The sequence below is a fragment of the Babylonia areolata genome, chromosome 28 (genome assembly GCF_041734735.1).
Source record: "Babylonia areolata isolate BAREFJ2019XMU chromosome 28, ASM4173473v1, whole genome shotgun sequence".
In the NCBI taxonomy this organism is placed as follows: Eukaryota; Metazoa; Mollusca; class Gastropoda; order Neogastropoda; family Buccinidae; genus Babylonia; species Babylonia areolata.
Window position 1 is genome coordinate 2,211,904 of NC_134903.1, and position 14,764 is coordinate 2,226,667.

The 14,764-nt window shown below is 46.3% G+C and overlaps 1 protein-coding gene across 2 annotated transcripts in view; it reads left to right on the forward strand.

Moving 5' to 3' along the window:
- Positions 1-14,764, forward strand: part of LOC143302109 (phosphatidylinositol 4,5-bisphosphate 3-kinase catalytic subunit alpha isoform-like) — a 43,521-nt gene that overhangs the window by 12,155 nt on the left and 16,602 nt on the right. For both annotated transcript variants that reach the window (XM_076616643.1, XM_076616642.1), the window contains exons 7-14: positions 198-383; positions 3,089-3,224; positions 3,873-4,015; positions 5,985-6,094; positions 8,210-8,291; positions 9,646-9,810; positions 11,080-11,183; positions 13,160-13,319. In XM_076616643.1, the coding sequence (XP_076472758.1) occupies positions 198-383; positions 3,089-3,224; positions 3,873-4,015; positions 5,985-6,094; positions 8,210-8,291; positions 9,646-9,810; positions 11,080-11,183; positions 13,160-13,319 (1,086 nt within the window). The remainder of the gene's footprint in view (positions 1-197; positions 384-3,088; positions 3,225-3,872; positions 4,016-5,984; positions 6,095-8,209; positions 8,292-9,645; positions 9,811-11,079; positions 11,184-13,159; positions 13,320-14,764) is intronic.

A 14,764-nucleotide genomic window follows, 5' to 3' on the forward strand; every position in this document is an offset into this window, starting at 1 on the left:
GGTTCAGGCACAAGCAGGTTTGAACATACGTTGACTTGGGAGACCGGAAAAAATCTCCACTCTTTACCCACGAGGCACGATTACCGAGATTCGAACCCGGGACCCTCAGATTGACAGTCCAACGCTTTAACCACTCGGCTATTGCACCTGTCAGTCTACATGCATGTGGATTACTAAAGTGCCTCTGATTGTTGCAGATCTACGTCAAGGCCTGTATCTACCACGGCACGGAGGCGCTGTGTGAGCCTCGCAGCAGCAAGATGGTGGAGTCCACCAACCCGCGCTGGGATGAGTGGCTCGAGTTCCTCAAGATCCCTGACGTCCCTCGCAGCGCCCGCCTCTGTCTGTCCATCTGCTCCGAGTCCAAGCGCCGCAACCGGAAGGTGTGTTGTTGGGGTCTTTTGGTTGTGCTGCCCCATCATCTGCACTGTTTCAGTGGCTGTGTGGGTGTGTTTGTGTTGTGATGTGTGTGTGTGTGTTGTGATATTTGTGTGTGTGTGTTGTGATATATGTGTGTGTGTGTTGTGATGTGTGTGTGTGTTGTGATGTGTGTGTGTGTGTGTTGTGATATGTGTGTGTGTGTTGTGATGTGTGTGTGTTGTGATGTGTGTGTTGTGATATGTGTGTGTGTGTTGTGATGTGTGTGTGTTGTGATGTGTGTGTGTGTTGTGATATGTGTGTGTGTTGTGATATGTGTGTGTGTTGTGATGTGTGTGTTGTGATATATGTGTGTGTGTGTTGTGATGTGTGTGTGTGTTGTGATGTGTGTGTTGTGATACGTGTGTGTGTGTTATGATGTGTGTGTGTGTGTGTTGTGATATATGTGTGTGTGTTTGTGATGTGTGTGTGTGTTGTGATGTGTGTGTGTGTTGTGGGGATTTTGTTGTTGTGCTACCCCATCATCTGCACTGTTTCAGTGGCTTTCTGTGTGTGTGTGTGTGTGTGTTGTGGGATCTGTGATATGTGGGAATGTGTGTGTGTGTGTGCATGCGTGTATGTGTGTTTATTTACCTTTATTTGTTTTTTTATCTATTAATATAAAGTAGATATTAAGCAGATGTGGTGAAGGGTATATGGTCAATTTGCGCGGTATGGAACCTCCTTGAAACTGAAGCTGAAACTGTTCTTTATTGCTGCGGAGATGTTAGAGTGTCTGTCTTCCAGGGCTGGACTGCTAAACCTCTCTCCCTTTCTCCGAAGTTTGACTGGAAAATCAATCTGAGCATCTAGCCATTCTGATGAGACGATAAACCGAGGATCGTGTGCAGCATGCTGTTGGCGCACTGAAAAAGAACCCATGGCAACAAAAGTATTGTTCTGTGGCAGAATTCTGCTGAAGAAATCCAGTCTTTTAGGTACACAAATGCATATGTGCTTGCGCTCACTCGAGGCCTGACTGAGCCCAGTGTTGGGTTATGCTGCTGGTCAGGCATCTGCTTAGCAGGTGTGGAGAAGCATGTATGGATTTGTTCTGAACGCAGAGACGCCTCTTTGAGATGCCGAAACTGAAACTGAAAAGCAGAAACAAAAAAATGGGTGGTAGGTAGCTGCCTGGTGTGGCAGTTTCAGTGTTCATTTTCTCAAGGAGACGTTGCTCCATTCGGACAAATCCATATTTATACGCTGCACCACATCTGCCAGGCACATGCCTGACAGCAGCATAACCCAGTGCGCCGGTCCGGCCATGAGAGCATGTATCAGGTTATGTATTTGTGTTCCTGTATGTGTGGATTTCTTCTTCACAATTCTACCAGAGGCCAACACTTTTGTTGACATGGGTTCTTTTTCAGCGTGCCAAGTGCGGGCTGCGCACGATACCTCAATTTACTGTCTCACCCAAATGGCTAGATGCTCAGTTTGATTTTCCAGCCGAACTTGAGAGAAAGGGCGAGGGTTGGAATGGAACCAACTCCCTCTCACGGACACTGCCACCTTCCCCCAAGCATAACACTACCTGAACCAGTGTAGATGACACTACCTGAATCAGTATAGATGACACCACCTGAACCAGTATAGATGACACCACCTGAACCAGTATAGATAACACTACACTACCTGAACCAGTATAGATGACACCACCTGAACCAGTATAGATAACACTACACTACCTGAACCAGTATAGATGACACCACCTGAACCAGTATAGATGACACCACCTGAACCAGTATAGATAACACTACACTACCTGAACCAGTATAGATGACACTACCTGAACCAGTATAGATGACACTACCTGAACCAGTATAGATGACACCACCTGAACCAGTATAGATAACACTACACTACCTGAACCAGTATAGATGACACCACCTGAACCAGTATAGATGACACCACCTGAACCAGTATAGATAACACTACACTACCTGAACCAGTATAGATAACACTACCTGAACCAGTATAGATGACACCACCTGAACCAGTATAGATGACACTACCTGAACCAGTATAGATGACACCACCTGAACCAATATAGATTACACCACCTGAACCAGTATAGATACACTACACTACCTGAACCAGTATAGATAACACTAGCTGAACCAGTATAGACGACACTACCAGAACCAGTATAGATAACACTACCTGAACCAGTATAGATAATACTACCTGAACCAGTATCATTAAAGCTTGCTTCCCAGCCACCAAAGACAAAAACACAAACAAGAAAAACACCTGAAACTTCCCTTCCTTCCTCTGCAGGTGCAATGACAGATGTTCAGGCATCTGCCTAGCAGATGTGTTGTGTGCAAGGATTTGTTCCGAACGTAGGGACGCCTTCTTGAGATGCTGAAACTGAAACTGAAACTTCCTTTCCACAACAGGTCCAATAACAGCTGTTCAGACATCTGTTCCGAAGGCAACATAACCTTGAGATGCTGAAACTGAAACTGAAACTTCCTTTCCACAACAGGTCCAATAACAGCTGTTCAGACATCTGTTCCGAAGGCAACATAACCTTGAGATGCTGAAACTGAAACTTTCCTTTCCTCGACAGGTCCAATAACAGCTGTGCAGGCATCTGACCTGAATGCAGTGACGCCTCCTTGGGATGCTGAAACTGAAACTGAAACTTTCCTTTCCTGGGCAGGTGCAATACGCTCTGGCCTGGGGCAACCTGCAGCTGTTCAACTTCAACAACCGGCTGCAGAGCGACAAGCAGTCACTGTACCTGTGGCCCATGCCGCAAGGGATGGACGACCTCCTCAACCCCATCGGCCTGCCCAGTATATGTCACACACACACACAGTCTCTCTCTCTCTCTCTGATTGCAATGACACATGTAAAACTGTTATTACCCCCTATTCATATGGGGCTATGGCCTTAATTGAATAAACCATCTCTCTCTCTCTCTCTCTCTCTCACTCTCTCTCTCTCTCCTCTTTGTCAATGTCTCTCTGTCTTTGTCTCTGTCTCTCTCTTTATATAATATCGATAGATATATATAATTATAAAGATCTCCCATTCTCACACACACATGCACACACACACACACACATGATGCATGCACACACACACACACACACACACACACACACACACACGCACACACACACACACACACACACACACACACACGCGCGCGTGTGCGCGCACCCACACACACACGCACGCACGCACAGAGTCTTTCTCTCTTTCTCCATGTGTGTGTGTCTCTTTCCTCTCTGGCCTCTCCCCCTTTTTCACCCTCTCTTTCTCTCTCACACCCCCCCTGCCCCACATTCTCTCTCTCTCTCTCTCTCCCCCCCCCCCCACCCTCCTGCCCCCATTTTCATGCACTCTCTCCCCCATTTTCACTCTCTCTCTCTCTCTCGCACACACACACACACACACACACACACTCTGCAGCATGCTTTGTTTTCCCATCCCGACAGTATCGAACCCCAACAAGGACTGCCCGTGCCTGGAGATAGAGTTTGACCGCTTCTCCCACCCCCTGGTGTACCCGCCCGAGTCGCACTTTGAGCAGCTAGCACGCATGGTGTCTCTCAAGGAACATCAGGGTAGTATGATGCAGGTGAGTCTGAACAGCTGGCAGGCATGGTGTCTCTCAAGGAACATCAGGGTGGTATGATGCAGGTGAGTCTCACTTTGAACAGCTGGCACGCATGGTGTCTCTCAAGGAACATCAGGGTGGTATGATGCAGGTGAGTCTGAACAGCTGGCACGCATGGTGTCTCTCAAGGAACATCAGGGTGGTATGATGCAGGTGAGTCTGAACAGCTGGCACGCATGGTGTCTCTCAAGGAACATCAGGGTGGTATGATGCAGGTGAGTCTGAACAGCTGGCACGCATGGTGTCTCTCAAGGAACATCAGGGTGGTATGATGCAGGTGAGTCTGAACAGCTGGCACGCATGGTGTCTCTCAAGGAACATCAGGGTGGTATGATGCAGGTGAGTCTGAACAGCTGGCACGCATGGTGTCTCTCAAGGAACATCAGGGTGGTATGATGCAGGTGAGTCTGAACAGCTGGCACGCATGGTGTCTCTCAAGGAACATCAGGGTGGTATGATGCAGGTGAGTCTGAACAGCTGGCACGCATGGTGTCTCTCAAGGAACATCAGGGTGGTATGATGCAGGTGAGTCTCACTTTGAACAGCTGGCACGCACGGTGTCTCTCAAAGAACATCAGGGTGGTATGATGCAGGTGAGTCTGAACAGCTGGCACGTATGGTGTCTCTCAAGGAACATCAGGGTGGTATGATGCAGGTGAGTCTGAACAGCTGGCACGCATGGTGTCTCTCAAAGAACATCAGGGTGGTATGATGCAGGTGAGTCTGAACAGCTGGCACGCATGGTGTCTCTCAAGGAACATCAGGGTGGTATGATGCAGGTGAGTCTGAACAGCTGGCACGGTGGGTGTCTCTCAAAGAACATCAGGGTGGTATGATGCAGGTGAGTCTGAACAGCTGGCACGCATGGTGTCTCTCAAGGAACATCAGGGTGGTATGATGCAGGTGAGTCTGAACAGCTGGCACGTATGGTGTCTCTCAAGGAACATCAGGGTGGTATGATGCAGGTGAGTCTATTGTTCATTTGTCTGTCAGTCTGTCAACCTATCTGTGTGTCTGTCTTAGTGTCTATCTACCTGTCTCTGTCTATCCATCTGCCTGTCTGTATGTTTATCTATGTATCTGTCTTAGTGTCTGTCTGTCTATCTATCTGTCTGTCTGTATGTCTATCTCTGTCTGTAAGTATCTATGTATCTATCAATCTGTATGTATGTATGTATCTATATCTATCTATCCATCTCTGTCTATCTCTATCTAATCTATCTGTCTTTTTTGCTAATAGCCCAGCCAACCATGCATATCAGGGCTGAAAAATATTGGTCTATCTGGCTACCTGTGTATCTGTCTATCTGTCTGTCTGTCTTGTCTGTCTATCTATCTGTTAATCTGTCTGTTTGTATGTCTTATCTGTCTGTCTGTCTGTTTATCTATCTATCTGTTTATCTGTCTGTCTGTCTTGTCTATCTGTCAGTCTATCTATCTGTCTGTCTATCCATCTGTCTGTCTGTCTGTTTATCTGTTTGTTTGTCTGTCTGTCTCTCAGTCTATCTGTCAGTCTGTCTGTGTGTCTGTCTATCTATTTGTCTGTCTGTGTCTGTCTGTCTGTCTATATCTATCTATCTATCTTTGTTGCTTGTACTTAGTTACAGTCCATCCACCCACTCCGGGCGACATCTGGTCTGAACAATATTGGTCCTGTAGAACCAGAAAAAAAACAAAAACAAGCAAAACAATGCACATGTACATGTATACCAGTGAAGGGGTGGGAGTTGCAGCCCACAAACAAACTAGCAGAAGACGACACAAGTCCAGTGCTTTAACCACTGGGTTGTGTGTGTGTGCGTGTGTGTGTGTGTATGTGCGCGTGTGTGTGTGTGTGCGCGTGTGTGTGCGTGTGTGTGTGTGCATGTGTGTGTGTGCGTGCGTGTGCGTGCATATGTGTGCGTGTGTGTGTGTGTGTGTGTGTGTGCAGCCACTGCCTGAGGTGAACAAGAAGGATCAGCTGGCTCTGGAGGAGATCATCTCCAAGGACCCCCTGTCCGACATCTCTGAGCAGGAGAAGGAACTGCTGTGGAAGATGAGGTGGGTCTGTCCTCACTCCCTCACTCCCTGTGGAAGATGAGGTGGGTCTGTCCTCACTCACTCCCTGTGGAAGATGAGGTGGGTCTGTCCTCACTCACTCACTCTCTGCGGAAGATGAGGTGGGTCTGTCCTCACTCACTCCCTGTGGAAGATGAGGTGGGTCTGTCCTCACTCCCTCACTCCCTGTGGAAGATGAGGTGGGTCTGTCCTCACTCACTCCCTGTGGAAGATGAGGTGGGTCTGTCCTCACTCACTCCCTGTGGAAGATGAGGTGGGTCTGTCCTCACTCACTCACTCCCTGTGGAAGATGAGGTGGGTCTGTCCTCACTCTCTGTGGAAGATGAGGTGGGTCTGTCCTCACTTCCTCACTCCCTGTGGAAGATGAGGTGGGTCTGTCCTCACTCACTGTGGAAGATGAGGTGGGTCTGTCCTCACTCCCTGTGGAAGATGAGGTGGGTCTGTCCTCACTCACTGTGGAAGATGAGGTGGGTCTGTCCTCACTCACTCACTGTGGAAGATGAGGTGGGTCTGTCCTCACTCCCTCCCTGTGGAAGATGAGGTGGGTCTGTCCTCACTCACTCCCTGTGGAAGATGAGGTGGGTCTGTCCTCACTCACTCACTCCCTGTGGAAGATGAGGTGGGTCTGTCCTCACTCCCTCCCTGTGGAAGATGAGGTGGGTCTGTCCTCACTCCCTGTGGAAGATGAGGTGGGTCTGTCCTCACTCACTCACTCCCTGTGGAAGATGAGGTGGGTCTGTCCTCACTCACTCACTCCCTGTGGAAGATGAGGTGGGTCTGTCCTCACTCACTCCCTGTGGAAGATGAGGTGGGTCTGTCCTCACTCACTCCCTGTGGAAGATGAGGTGGGTCTGTCCTCACTCACTCCCTGTGGAAGATGAGGTGGGTCTGTCCTCACTCCCTCCCTGTGGAAGATGAGGTGGGTCTGTCCTCACTCCCTCCCTGTGGAAGATGAGGTGGGTCTGTCCTCACTCACTCCCTGTGGAAGATGAGGTTGGTCTGTCCTCACTCACTCACTGTGGAAGATGAGGTGGGTCTGTCCTCACTCACTCCCTGTGGAAGATGAGGTGGGTCTGTCCTCACTCACTCCCTGTGGAAGATGAGGTGGGTCTGTCCTCACTCTCTGTGGAAGATGAGGTGGGTCTGTCCTCACTTCCTCACTCCTTGTGGAAGATGAGGTGGGTCTGTCCTCACTCACTCACTCCCTCGGTCGCTTCCTTCCTTGTGAGGGGTTGTGCTTTGTTTGGTGGTGAGACAGAGTGAGTGTGTGTGTGTTTGTCACAGTGTATGTATGTGTCACAGTGTGTGTGTGTGTGTGTGTGTGTGTGTGTGTGTGAGACAGTCTGTGTATGTGTGTGTGTGACAGTCTATGTGTGTGTTCTGTGTGTGTGTGTGACTGTGTGTGTGTGTGTGTGTGTCCTCCCTCGCTCTGTCTTGTCGGATGGTTCCTTCCTTGTGTGGAGTTGTGCTTTGTTTGGTGGAGAGACAGGGTGTGTGTGTGTGTGTGTGTGTGTCACAGTCTGTGTGTGTGTGTGTGTGTGTATGCTAGGTAGATTGTGTTTGTGTGTGTATGTGTAAAGGGGAAAGAATGAGCATGTATGTGTTTCACATTTGTGCATACTAGTTGTTTGTTAGTGTGTATGTATGAGAGAGAGCGCTTGCTTCTTTCTGAGTGTTGGGACAAGAACTGCAACCAGTATACTGACTACCAGTGTACTGTCATGGGATTGGTTTGGCTGAACTGGACAAGAGCATACTTGTACATGTGTGCACACACATATACTTGCATACATGCACAGGCATGCACATACACACACACACATGCATACACACACATGCGCCTGCTTTTACGCAGGCGTGCACCCCCACCCCCCACCCCCCTCACACACACACCCACACACCCACTCAATCACTCACTCACTCACTTACTCACTCACACACACACACACACACATATGCGCATGCACAATCACAAGCATAAACACACACTTTCACGCACATAAAGCTCATGTGCATTTATTAAAAAGATACTAGAATTGAAATAAGTGAAAATGTGCATAGAGTACCAGCTGAACGTATAACCTTGGCACTGTGCAGAGAAAAGTGTGTGACCATACCTCACTCCCTCCCCAAGCTGCTGGCTGCCATCAAATGGAACGACCGGGAAAACGTTGCACAGGTAAGAGGCTGACAGATTTTTATAATCATCTTCTTCGATCTTGGGCTGCTGCTCCCACATTCATTCATACACTGGACGGGCGCAATAGCCGAGTGGTTAAAGCGTTGGACTGTCAATCTGAGGGTCCCGGATTCAAATCATGGTGATGGCGCCTTGAGTAGTGGTCTGGAGGCTTATCATTTGGATGAGACGAAAACCCAGTTGTTGCAACAATATAATGCAGTACAATTTGATACACAATACATTACAATATGATACAATATGATACAATACAATTTGATACAGTATGATACAATTTAATACAGTATGATACAATACAATTTTTGTCCACCAGTTGTTGTAACAATCCAGTACAAAATAGCACAATGCAATGTAATGCAATCCAGTCCATTACAACAGAACTTTTGTCCAGCTGTTGTTGCGACAACACGATCAATACAATGCAGCACAATAAAGTGCAGTGCAGTACAACACAACACAACACATTTCAGTGCTGTAGATTCCAATCCAATACTATGCAATGCAATGAAATCCAGTGCAGTACAATGTGATAAAATGTAATGACATATGATACAATCCAGTCCAGTCTAATGCAGTTGAACGCAGTGCAGCGCAGCACAACACAGCACAATACATAACAACACAGTACAACACAATACAGCACAACACAACATAAAACACAACACAATACAATTTGTGTCCACTAATTATTGCAGCTGCCCAATACATTGCAATACAGTGCAGTACAATACAGTACAGTACAATTCAATACAATACAGTACAGTACAATGCTATTAATATAATACAACACAGTACAGTACAGTTTAATACAATGCAGTAGAATACAGCCCATTACGATACAATACATAACAGTACAATACAATGAAATACAATATCACCTGTAACAATACAGTACAATGTAGTACAATCCAATCCAATACAGTACAATACAACACAACAGAATACAATACAATACAACACAACAATACAATGCAGTACAATACAATGCAGTACAATACAACAGAATACAATACAATGCAATACAATACAATGAAATGCATTACAATACAGCACAATATATTACAATACAGTACAGTGCAGTTCAGTCCAATCCAGTCCAGTACAATACAACTGAATACAGTACAACACAGTGCAGCACAGTACAATGCAGTACAGTACAATACAATGAAATAAATGCAACACAGTACAGTACAATACAGTCTATTACAATGCAGTTCAGTCCAATCCGATACAGTACAATACAACCAAATACAATACAGTACAAACTACAGTACAATCCAACACAATACAGTACAATACAATGCAGTAGATAACACCACAGTGTGTGCACCAGCTGTACCAGTTGCTGAGATGCTGGCCCCAGACCAGCCCAGAGACGGCCCTGGAGTTGTTGGACTGTTCCTACTCCGACCTGCAGGTTCGAGCCTTCGCCGTGCAGAGTCTGGACAAAGGGCTGATGGATGACAAGCTGGCCCAGTATCTCCTGCAGCTTGTGCAGGTAAGAGGGGGTGGGTTGTTTTGTGGATTTGTGAGCGTGTGGGAGTGAGTGAGTGAGTGTGTGTGTGTGTGTGTGTGTATGACCAAAGTCAAGAACTTAACTTTTGAGTGTGTGGTTGATGGGGGAGTGATTGTGTGTGTGTGTTTGTGTTGTATATGTGTGTGTGTGTGTCTGTGACCATAGTCTAGAATTTAACTTTGGAAAAGGAATTGTCAGGAAATCTGTTGACAGTGATTGTGGAAAACTCACTTATTGAATAACCACAGGCAAGTCTCTAATTGCAAAAATGAAAAACAAAACACAGAAACAAAACACTGCATTTGTGGGTCACTTTGGAGTGTATTTTCTGGTGATGTTGATAATCAGAGCTTTTGTGGGTCGCTTTGGAGTGTATTTTCTGGATGATGTTGATAATCAGAGCTTTTGTGGGTCGCTTTGGAGTGTATTTTCTGGATGATGTTGATAATCATAGCTTTTGTGGGTCGCTTTGGAGTGTATTTTCTGGTGATGTTGATAATCATAGCTTTTGTGGGTCGCTTTGGAGTGTATTTTCTGGTGATGTTGATAATCAGAGCTTTTGTGGGTCGCTTTGGAGTGTATTTTCTGGTGATGTTGATAATCAGAGCTTTTGTGGGTCACTTTGGAGTGTGTTTTCTGGTGTTGATAATCAGAACTATTGTGGGTCGCTTTGGAGTGTATTTTCTGGTGATGTTGATAATCAGAGCTTTTGTGGGTTGCTTTGGAGTGTATTTTCTGGATGATGTTGATAATCAGAGCTTTTGTGGGTTGCTTTGGAGTGTATTTTCTGGATGGTGTTGATAATCAGAGCTTTTGTGGGTCACTTTGGAGTGTGTTTTCTGGTGTTGTTGATAATCAGAGCTTTTGTGGGTCACTTTGGAGTGTATTTTCTGGATGGTGTTGATAATCAGAGCTTTTGTGGGTCGCTTTGGAGTGTATTTTCTGGATGATGTTGATAATCAGAGCTTTTGCGCAATATGAAATGTCTTCATTGTGGCCCATAGTTGGACCAGCTGACTGGATGATTTTCTCTGTGTGTGTGTATTGTGTTTTTGTGTGTGTATTGTGTGTGTGTGTAAGTGTGATTGATTGTGTGTGGTGTGTGTGTGTGTGTGTGTGTGTGTGTGTGTGTGTTGTGATTGTTGTGTGTGTGTGTGTGTGTGTAAGTGTGATTGATTGTGTGTGTGTGTGTGTGTGTGTGTGTGTGTGTGTGTGTGTGATTGATTGTGTGTGTGTGTGTGTGTCTGACAGGCGGTGAAGTACGAACCCTACCTGGACAATCCCCTCACTCAGTTCTTGCTCAAGAGAAGTCTGCTCAGTCAGCGCATTGGCAACGCCTTTTTCTGGCATCTCAAGTCAGTCATGGCTGTAGTTTTGTCTGTGTGTCTCAAGTCAGTCATGGCTGTAGTTTTGTCTGTGTGTGTCTCAAGTCAGTCATGGCTGTAGTTTTGTCTGTGTGTGTGTCTCAAGTCAGTCATGGCTGTAGTTTTGTCTGTGTGTCTCAAATCAGTCATGGTTGTAGTTTTGTCTGTGTGTCTCAAGTCAGTCATGGTTGTAGTTTTGTCTGTGTGTGTCTCAAGTCAGTCATGACTGTAGTTTTGTCTGTGTGTGTCTCAAGTCAGTTGTCAGTGTAGTTTTGTATGTGTGTGTGTCTCAAGTCAGTCATCACTGTAGTTTTGTCTGTGTGTCTCAAGTCAGTCATGGCTGTAGTTTTGTCTGTGTGTGTCTCAAGTCAGTCATGGCTGTAGTTTTGTCTGTGTGTCTCAAGTCAGTCATGGCTGTAGTTTTGTCTGTGTGTGTCTCAAGTCAGTCATCACTGTAGTTTTGTCTGTGTGTCTCAAGTCAGTCATCACTGTAGTTTTGTCTGTCTGTGTGTCTCAAGTCAGTCATCACTGTAGTTTTGTCTGTGTGTGTGTCTCAAGTCAGTCATCACTGTAGTTTTGTCTGTCTGTGTGTGTCTCAAGTCAGTCATGGCTGTAGTTTTGTCTGTGTGTCTCAAGTCAGTCATGGCTGTAGTTTTGTCTGTGTGTGTCTCAAGTCAGTCATGGCTGTAGTTTTGTCTGTGTGTCTCAAGTCAGTCATCAGTGTAGTTTTGTCTGTGTGTCTCAAGTCAGTCATGGCTGTAGTTTTGTCTGTGTGTGTCTCAAGTCAGTCATCACTGTAGTTTTGTCTGTGTGTGTCTCAAGTCAGTCATCACTGTAGTTTTGTCTGTGTGTCTCAAGTCAGTCATGGCTGTAGTTTTGTCTGTGTGTGTCTCAAGTCAGTCATGGCTGTAGTTTTGTCTGTGTGTCTCAAGTCAGTCATGGCTGTAGTTTTGTCTGTGTGTGTCTCAAGTCAGTCATGACTGTAGTTTTGTCTGTGTGTCTCAAGTCAGTCATCACTGTAGTTTTGTCTGTCTGTGTGTCTCAAGTCAGTCATGGCTGTAGTTTTGTCTGTCTGTGTGTGTCTCAAGTCAGTCATCACTGTAGTTTTGTCTGTCTGTGTGTGTCTCAAGTCAGTCATGGCTGTAGTTTTGTCTGTGTGTCTCAAGTCAGTCATCACTGTAGTTTTGTCTGTGTGTGTCTCAAGTCAGTCATGGCTGTAGTTTTGTCTGTGTGTCTCAAGTCAGTCATCACTGTAGTTTTGTCTGTGTGTCTCAAGTCAGTCATGGCTGTAGTTTTGTCTGTGTGTCTCAAGTCAGTCATGGCTGTAGTTTTGTCTGTGTGTGTCTCAAGTCAGTCATCACTGTAGTTTTGTCTGTGTGTGTCTCAAGTCAGTCATCACTGTAGTTTTGTCTGTGTGTGTCTCAAGTCAGTCATCACTGTAGTTATGTCTGTGTGTGTCTCAGGTCAGTCATGGCTGTAGTTTTGTCTGTGTGTGTCTCAAGTCAGTCATCACTGTAGTTTTGTCTGTGTGTGTCTCAAGTCAGTCATCACTGTAGTTTTGTCTGTGTGTCTCAAGTCAGTCATGGCTGTAGTTTTGTCTGTGTGTCTCAAGTCAGTTGTCAGTGTGTGTCTGTCACTGTAGTGGTACAGGTGTCTTCAGGAAGGGGGGTTATTCAGCATCAAGGGAAAGGTAGGTGTATGATGGTATTGCTGTGCCTGTTGCTAATGCTTATAAGCATCTTGGGATTATGTTTTCCACTCGTCTGAGTTTTGTAGCTGCCTGCAGAGATCTTTCCAGTAAAGCCAGATAAAGTTACTAAATATTATGAAAAAAAAAATGCTTATTTAAAATAACGATTCTCTGGCCCCCCCCCCACCCCCCACACCCCGACCCCATCCCCCCCAGCCCCCGACCCCACCCACCACACGAAGGACTTGACAAGCACACACACACTGCTTGTCGTCAGGTCAGAGATGCACCAGACATCCATACGGCTGCGGTTCGGCCTGATCCTGGAGGCGTACTGCCGGGGGTGTGGTCACTACCTCAAGACGCTGTCCCAGCAGGTGGAGGCCCTGGACAAGCTGACCAAGCTGACCGACACACTGAAAGCCGACGTCACTAGCGTGAGTATAACTGACTTTGAGGCCCTGACCAAGCTGACCGACACACTGAAAGCCGACGTCACTAGCGCGAGTATGACTGACTTTGAGGCCCTGACCAAGCTGACCGACACACTGAAAGCCGACGTCACTAGCGTGAGTATAACTGACTTTCAGACTCACTGGGTGGTTGTCTGGACGCTAGTCATTCAGACACGCTGAAAGCTGACGTCACCAGCATGAGTATATACTGACTTTCAGGGGTCTGGACGCAAGTTACTGGACGCAGTGAAAGCTGACGTCTCCAGCGAGAGTATATACTGACTTTCAGATGCACTGTTGGTGGTCTGGACGCTAGTCATTCAGACATGCTGAAAGCTGACTTTCAGACTCACTGGGTGGTGGTCTGGACGCTAGTCATTCAGACACGCTGAAAGCTGACTTTCAGACTCACTGGGTGGTGGTCTGGACGCTAGTCATTCAGACACGCTGAAAGCTGACTTTCAGACTCACAGGGTGGTGGTCTGGACGCTAGTCATTCAGACACGCTGAAAGCTGACGTCACCAGTGTGAGTATAACTGACTTCAGACTCACTGGTGGTCTGGATGCTAGCAGGCATGCCTGCCATCACTGAGGGCCCGTATTTGTCCAGGAAAGTTGATAAAATGGACAGGGTGTCCCGGTAATATGGATATTTGCTGCATGTCCTGGAAAATAAAAGAAATCCGACCATAACATTTTTTTCTTCTGAAGTGTCAAGTGGGTACAAGTGTACCCTCACATGGCTTTCCAATCATTGCTGAAAACACTCTGTTAAGACTAACGGAAATACCGTTACTGAAGTCACTTCGTGAAAAGCTGGAACTGTCCAAACTGTACCAAAGCCATTTTGTGAAAGTCTGCTCGATTTGTGTCACCGGTGAAGTAACTTTGACAAGACCAGTGTACATGTGAGCTAGCACCGACCGTGTATGTTTGCCAAGATGTTCCTGAAAATGATACCCTGTCCCTGATTCTAATGTGTGTTGTTCCTGAAAAGCAAATTGGGGGGTAGGCATGCCTGTGCTGGCCACTTGGACGAGACGACAGGTCAAGGTCCCGTGTGTGAGCATATGTGTAGCACAAAGAATGTGTGTGTGTGTGCTCAGAGCCAGCTATTTACAAGTATTATTGTTATTATTATCATTATGATAATTGTGTGTGTAAGAGAGAGAGAGATCTTCAGTTTAACGTCTGTTCACTAGAAGTGTTATCAGATGGAACGAAGAGAGGTAGTGGGTGAAAGAGAGGGAATGCGTGTGGATATTAGTGTAGGAAAGTGTTATGTATGTTTTAGTGGCATTGAAAATAGTCTATTATTAGAAATGAAAAGTTTAAAGAGATGGTGGTGCGTAATAATTCAGATGTTACAGGGGGGAAATCAGGTTTATGCATATCAACAAGTATTAACTTACAACATCAACTAGTA